Source organism: Octodon degus, unplaced genomic scaffold (genome assembly GCF_000260255.1).
Source record: "Octodon degus isolate 3935 unplaced genomic scaffold, OctDeg1.0 scaffold00012, whole genome shotgun sequence".
In the NCBI taxonomy this organism is placed as follows: Eukaryota; Metazoa; Chordata; class Mammalia; order Rodentia; family Octodontidae; genus Octodon; species Octodon degus.
Window position 1 is genome coordinate 21,219,051 of NW_004524588.1, and position 8,171 is coordinate 21,227,221.

Consider the following 8,171-nt stretch of genomic DNA (forward strand, 5'->3'; position numbering starts at 1 on the left):
ATCTTTTAGAAAATCCTTGCCTTTCCATTTTTTCACATAAATTTTGCAGCTATTTGTTCATATGTAAATATTTTACTTTGAAAAAAGTTTTTAATTGCTATTGCTTTATAGATTGAAAGAAAATTAACTCCTTTATTAAAAACAAATTTATCTGTAAAAAAAAGAAAAAAGGAAGTTTTTGTTAAAATCCTTAGTGATAACAATATAGGTTAGTATTTAGCCTGATTAACCTAGTAAAACACTTTTAGCTGAGGGGTTCAGAAGATTCAATTCAGAAAGCATTCCTTTCAATGTGAAAACTTCATGCAGATAGCTGCTTAGCTCCTAGTCAGTTGCTTCTCTGTTATATAAATACATGTCCTTCAAATTTATTTAAAGGCCTCTACAACTCTCCTTCACTGCCTCTAGGCTTTAAAGATTCTTTGTAAGATTAATTTTTTAGGCACATAAGGAAATCACTTTTGCTGGTTTTGCTCAAAGACATAAGACAGGTGACTTCATATTCTGTATACTCCTTGAACAGTAGTAAGATCATATTCTCTTAAACCTGTTTAGGAATCTGTTGACAAGAACCTCACTAGAGAATAAACAGGTATCATGTGGCATAGCTGCTTTCCAGATAAAGACAAGTCCTTAGACTGAAGCCTTATTAACATGTTTTTATTTATGGCTATGGTTCTACTGAAATGAGGTACATCAAGATCACAGTTCCCATGGGGTGCAGAATACTGTTCTGTCACAGCTTGTGCTGAGCATATGGAAGACTAGGCTGAATCCCCTGCACGAAAAGGGTACAATTCCCTTCCTGTGACATTCATTCCTAAGTGGTTCCAAATCATGTGGAACTCCTCTTTATTCTTAAATATATAGTGAAAGAAAGACAACACAAAAGTCCTTGTGATTCACAAAAAACTCCTAATATACAGATATTATCAATAGCCGTAGAACTTGATTTGACAGCTACATCTCCATCTATATTTTTTTGACAAAATTCAGAATAATTCAGGCCTATGTCTTTCTGACTGTAGGAATTTTCACATACAATTGGCTCCCATTATTCCTGAGTTGTACATTCCTGAATCCAACCAGCCATGAATGGGAACCACTTGAGGAAAAATTTCTGTCTGTACTAAACACATTATAAATTTGTCATTACTATTCTGTGAACAAGACAACAACTAATTACATTGTGTGAATATTTAAAATAATCAGAAAAACCTTTAAAGTATACAAGACAATATCCCTAAGTCATAAACAAACACCACACTGTTTTATGACTTCAGGGCTGGAAGATAGCTCAGTAGACTAAGCACCTGTTTAGGCAAGTGCATGGACCAGGATTCAAACCTCAGCAACACAAGCCACACCAGCCCCACACCCAGGCTTGCTGACCTGGTCACCAAGACTGGGGGTAGTGCGTGGTGACATGCACCTGTAATCCCAGAGCTGGGGAGGCTGAAAACAGGAGGATCACTACAAGTACCGAGCTGTGCAGTGAGACCCTGTACCAAATACATTAAAAAAAAAAATTCTGCCTCATTCTTCATTTTTACCTTTTAAAGCTATAGACTTCAAGTTTTCAACCCACGGAAAGTGGGAGCAGAATTACAGAACAGTAGAAATAGTCCCTTACATAGTCATTTCTTGAGGGTGGAACATTTCGAAACTGGCGAATCCTTTTAGTAGAACCACCTGACAACTAGCAGTACTGTCCTCCCCACCATCAGGTCTTCACTTGCTGCTTTGGTAAACCTTCAGTGAAGTTGCTGATATCAATACTACAGTCATCTTCTAGATAAAGTGGACACATGAGAAAATCAACATGACCACTAGAGCGGCTACACAGCCCTTGCAGTACAAGACTAATTTTGTCATTAAGGTGCATAAACTTTGACAAGACTTGTATTTATTCTTTATAATGTTTCTATTCATAAATTATTAATTAAAATTTTATGAGTTTTGATATTCAACAACAAGCACTTAACAAGTTAAAAAAAACACAAAAGTATTGAGTTTCTGATATTGTTTATAAAAAAGCACCAAAATTTTCAACAATGACTTGTTTCTGGGGCTGGGGAGATGGGTCAGTGGAATAAGTGCTTCCCTGGCAAGCGCAAGGGCCTGAGTTCAATCCCCAGTTCCACAAAAATAAATAAACAAACAAACAATGACTGATTTTTACTTTAAAAAGTCTAAAATTCCCATATGAACTACAATGAAAATACCAATAGAACTCTAGGAAAAAACCCTTTACTTCAATTATCACACCTATGGCAGCCGGCACACAGGACAACAGCACACTCCATACACACATCACTCACATGATCACGCCACTTACTACTACTTTAAAGATGAATCAAAACCCTGAGCTAGCTCATTATGCACCTTTGTGTACTATAGGAAAAAGTACACACAGAACGTGTCTTTTGCTTTGCTGGCCTTTTCGTGGGACAAACTTGACATTTCAATGAGCTTGCTGTTGAACATAAAACATCAATAAATTATTAAATTCTTAGTATGTATGCAGTGTTTAGTAGACATCAACATTTTCACCATCAGCCTTGTATCTACCTACGAAACATAAAAGTTAACACCAATAATAGAAACCTATGTGAACTACAATGTAAACACAAACAAAAGTTTACCACAGAAATAAGCTCTGCTTTAACTGTCACACTCAAGGTAGTCTCCACGTGACAACTGCATGTTCCATACGCAAGTACCGCTTATACTGAAGTACCAGATTTTGTTTCTAATAGCACACAGGTGACATCTTATTATTGTCCCATTGTGATAGTTAGTCTTTGGAGTACATGCTCTGCGTGTTTACCTGGCAGCTCACCAGTGTGCTCTGTAATTTTTTTGTGTGTCGTTCCCTGGCCAGAAACATTCTGCTGTCTTATGAGCTCCGTAAGAACACTTCTCTGTCATATTTTGCACTTCTTATTTCCTTTGTAAACTATCAAGCTATTTACACCACACGCATTTAGGGTCAGACAGAACACAGCCACTGGCTAAAGCTTTGTGTTTCAAGTGACATCACCGCTGCTGCCCAACTCACCAACACCTCCCCCCAGTTCGGGTTTGTGGCTGGAAGCTTCCCTGGTGAGGTTTCCCTACCCATATTGCCATCACAGTGAAATGCTGACAACAGCGGTCCCAGCGTGCTGCTCTCCGCCATATACAAGGCCAATGTCCTAGCTCTCAGAAATCCAAACATCGCACTGGACGTTTCTCTGTTTGAAACTGGATTCTCGTCTGCAATTTCTACTCATTCCTGGGTGCGGTTCCTGTGCCGGTCCACTTGTGTTCTGTCAGCAAACGGAACATCAGTGAGCCAATGTCAAACGTCACATTCTGATTGGGGGGAGGGGTGCGCGGCACAAGTCCGTTCACAGCATCAGTCAGTTTATTACTACACGGATAAGGACCTGGTGGCCGAGTTCCAGGATAAATGTCTAAATGGAAAGGATAATAACTCCTCCCATCTACAAAGGCGTGAATTTCTGTGTCGTATTCTGACCCATCACTTTTCCCTAAGTCTTGGACATTCCTGTGATCTCCATGAGAAATCTGTACTGGGCACAGCACCCCTACGAAGGCTTTCAGGGCCGCTAGTGAGGGGGCATCACAAACACGTTTCTGGATACGGCTGTTGGTGCATGTGGAATGCTTGCTTCACTTCCAGCCTTTGTGGACTTCACAGCATCTTGTAGCGTTTCACCCGACAATTCCCAACAATGAACGGCAGTGCCGGCATTCCGTCCAATGTTTCACCTCTCCCGAGGCTTCGCTGTATTTTCAGACCTAGTTCTAACACTGGACCGGTCCCTTTGGTCATGTGGCCATTCTGCAACGCTTGTTTTTTCTTCATCGTCTCAATCAAGAAGGGCTGTGTTTTCTGTGTCAGTCAACTCTGGCTCCATTTCACAGTCACGGGAACTCCGGCTCACACGGCCACCGTGTCATCACTCAGCCCGCCTCTCTTCTGTTACGAAAGTCTCTATTGTACCACAATGGGTCGTGTTTGTCATCTACGTATAAGTAATCTGATAATTCGCTTTTGCCCTCCTAATACTTCAAATCTCGTTTTTCATGTGCCATTACACGGAGCTGGGCTACTTCTATCCGGAAACTCAAAAGAATTTAAGAGATCCTGGCGTGGTGTGGGTCTGCTGGACCCTCTGTGATGCTCAGGTAAACAAACGTATGTAAAACCTGTTAGCTAGAGCATAAAGGTGGATCTAAATCCTGTTTTGATCCTTTGCTCACATGCATGTTCCCTCCCATTTGTCACACCAAGTGGGTAAACACAGATTGCTTCCTGTGTCCCTCAGGAAAAGGTACTGACTGAGAGGCCCACCATGCTATTATAACGCTAAGGCACAAATTTAGAGTAAAAAAGGAAGGGATGGGTCTGCTGGACCCATATTTATGCTAAGCTAATGCACGAACCATGGGGAATTATCAGAGAAACCAGTCCAGATGAAGCTGCACTTTTTCCTATAGTACACAAAGGTGCATAATGAGCTAGCTCGGGGTTTCGATCCACCTTTAAAGTACTAAGTGGTCAGATAGCGTACGTAAATATTACCATGTACATATGTGTATATATGCATGCAATTTTCTTTAATTTTTTGTCCATCATAAGAAGCACTATTACATATCATTACACAAATGAGCAAACCTACAGATTAGAGTAAATTAGGAAATAACTGAATCAGCAGAGATCTTTTAAAAAGGTCTGTCTCTTCTAAACATGGTAGAGAAGTGCTTAATAACATATTAGACCTAGAACTAAATAAGATTCATTTTCCAGGACAAAACAAGTATCAGCTTTAGAAGGTAAGTTAAAAACACCATAGCTTGGAGTCTAATACTCCCATGGCCCAAACAAGGATAAACTGTGTCTTCTTCTATGGGAGAGGGCCTACCATAGCCTGGCTTCCCATTCAAACCACAAAAAAAAGAAGGAAAATGTCAATGGAAGACTTCAGGCAAGAAAGCAACAGAATAAAACACAAATATGTCATAATTAACAAAATCAGAAATCTGAGAACACTTTCAAGCTGTCAACTGGCAGCTTTCAGTTAATGGACCATTTATGGATTAGCAACTAAATAAACCTGTCACACAGCACATGTTGAAATAAAAAGTCTCCAAGTGAAACTGCATAGAAAATTAACACCATTTGCAATTGTTTTCTTTAAAAAAAATCTGTATTTTCCACAAGTTTAACCAAAGCATAAGCACTGTGCCATGGGCTAATTCTAGCGTCTTGCTTACCTGAGGCCGAGTTCATCAAATTCTGCTGCACAGGTGGACTGGTGGGGGCTGTAACATTCATCTGAGAGAGCATGGCCTTCCTGGGGTCCTGCCATGTTGTTGTCTGGTCGATGTGACTGAGACAAAACAAACCACTCTGTTAGACAAGTACTATATCCCAAAAGCAATTCTTCTCTGCAGGCTAATAACCACAGGATGCAATATGAGCTCTGCAAAAACACAGTCACTGCATCTCACAGTTCCTACTCTTCCTCTGTAAAAAGGTGCTCAGTGTTTATTGCTTAGATCTTTAAGTGCAAGGTTTGAAAAACCTATGCATAGAGTTAAGCAGAAATCCTCATCTAATAGGTAATTATTACTCCCTGCTAACCTAAATATAAAATAGTTTGTAAATTAATCATCTAAAATAGTAATCAGCACTAAAACTGAAGATTCCTGAGAATCACTTTTTTCTTCTAGATCTCAAAATGTCAAATAACATATCAATTTTATGCGTAAAATCTTTTTTTAAAAAATGTTTTTGGTTGTTACATCTACGGAGCTTGGACTCATTGTGATCCTCCTATTTTCAGTCTCCCCAGTGCTGGGATTACAGGTGTACACCACAAAGCCTGGACTCTGCGGCCAGCTCAGCCCGCCCTGCGCTGCTGCTTAAAGACTAAGCAAGTACTTTAGTCTGCTAAGCTATCTCACAAGCCCCTAAAACCTCATTTTAAAAGTAAAACACACACAAAAAGCAAGAGGTTCTCACAATATATACTCAGAAGACAAAACACAACTTGAAATGTCATCTGTAAGGTTCTGAGGTCTCTCTATGACTTCCAACAAGTCTCTACACAAAACCTTTTGTTGCTTTCCCTCCCTCCCTTCTGCTATGTCTTTCTCTCTGACTTTTCTGAACTGAACCCAGGGCTTTTACCCTGAGCTACATAACCACCCCTTCTACATTAATTATTTTGAGACATGGTGTCCCTGATTGCCCAAGCTGGCCTCAGACTTGTGATCCTCCTGATTTACTCTCCCAAGCTGCTAGGAACACTGGCATGTGTTCCTATACTAACAAACTTTTTACATATTAATAACTCGCTGAGAAATATACTATACATATAGATTTTTACATAAAATTAGGGAGGAGAACAGCTTAAGATCTCAAGAAACAAAAGTACAAAGCATCTTAAACAGTATCTGGCATACAGGCTTTCAATAAACATTTTTCAATAAAGCATTTTCAAATCAGCACTAAAGATACTACCTAAACAATTATTCTGAAATAACATCAAGACTCAAAGATTTATTCAAGTTCTTTCCATTCTCATTCTTAAGAGCGAAAGTCTGAAAAACAGGTAACAATGACAGATGATTGGTTAAATAAATGTGGTTACATTATGCACTATTATGCACCTGATATTTCACAAGAAAATGTAACAATATGGAAAACACTCATAATATAGTTTTTATAAGTAGGCTAATAAAACAGTACACAGAGTACAAGGCTGCTTTTTTAAAATACATGTGTGCAGTTACAGTATATGGCAAAAATTGTCATCAAAACTATTTTGACAGTTTTATTTACATGATAAGATGAGAATGCTAACAAATTCTCATTAATCAGAAAATATTATGAAAAAGAGGAAAAAAGATTAATTTCTTAAAAGAAATCCTCCAAAGTAATTTTTTGTAGCTGTTTAAATTTCAAGGCTGAGTTCTCTTTCTGAATCATCCCATGAGAGCCATGTCAACAGTAAAGACATATAACACTATGTCATTATCCTGAAATGAAGCTAGAATGCTATCTCATCAACAGCATATTATTAACAAGAAAGGATAATGAACTCCGACTTAGAATTGGCCCTAAGTATTATCTCATGGGTTTTATTTCTTCAGCAAGTAAAAAGATGAATAAATACAGAAGGGTTTATATATTTGGAAATGACAAGGACAATCTCACTTTAAGGATATGACAGGCCAAAAATAAATGTGAAGAAAAATGTTTATTTAGTGGCAATGTAATGCCACTTACCAGCACCTCTTGGGCTGTATCTACTCTGCAGTAACACCGTTAGCGTTTGCTAAGGTCAGGACAACACAGGCAACACTTTGTTCAAGCTTTGCCAAGTACCTTGTTCCAAAAGATCGGCGTCTTCATCAAGCCCAGTAATGGTTTATTCTCCCACCTTTCCATCCTCCACATGGGCCATCTGTCCTTGGACACATCACTACACTGTAACAAAGTGTAGGCCCCCACCCCAGTTTGGGGGTCAAGTCCAGGGCCTTCCACATGCTGGACTGAACTAACCCACAGGCCTTTCTCCCAAGGCTTATGAGTCACAAAAGAAAGGAACTCATCATCTTTCCCACAGCTTCGCAGGAAACTGAAGTCCAGTGCTAGGGAGGTAAGAAGTCAGGTGGCAGCACTTAATGTTCTCGTGGTCCCTTAGAGGGTGGAATATAATGTTTTGGAATAATCAGACGATGGTGACAGTAACACCATCATATTCCTCATAAAGTTGAACCTTTGCATGTTTAAGGCGCAGGTGTGAGTGTTCCAGGATTATATCATATGGGGGGAGGATATTAAACTATCTCTGTGTCCTATGGTCTTAATCAGTGAATTAAGCAAAAAGTGATTTTTCCAACATTTCACTTCGACCCTTGCTATCCTTTTTTGCATTCCTTGATATTTTCTTAAGTCATCCAATATTAAATATCACACAAAAGCCAGCATGTCACTAATGCTGAACACAAACTTCATCCAAAGCTGCATAAAAGACATCAATCTATAATTTTCTTCAAGTTCACTGCTTCCCAGCCTTAACTGCTCTGCAATGAGATAACTGAGTTTATCTTAGTCATAAATCCAGTTGTTGTTGTTTTTGTGTGTGTGT

General features: G+C 39.1%; 1 protein-coding gene across 2 annotated transcripts in view; it reads right to left on the bottom strand.

The window, feature by feature from the left end:
* Positions 1–8,171, bottom strand: part of Yap1 (Yes associated protein 1) — a 112,438-nt gene that overhangs the window by 59,683 nt on the left and 44,584 nt on the right. For both annotated transcript variants that reach the window (XM_023709509.1, XM_004626153.2), the window contains exon 2: positions 5,287–5,402. In XM_023709509.1, the coding sequence (XP_023565277.1) occupies positions 5,287–5,402 (116 nt within the window). The remainder of the gene's footprint in view (positions 1–5,286; positions 5,403–8,171) is intronic.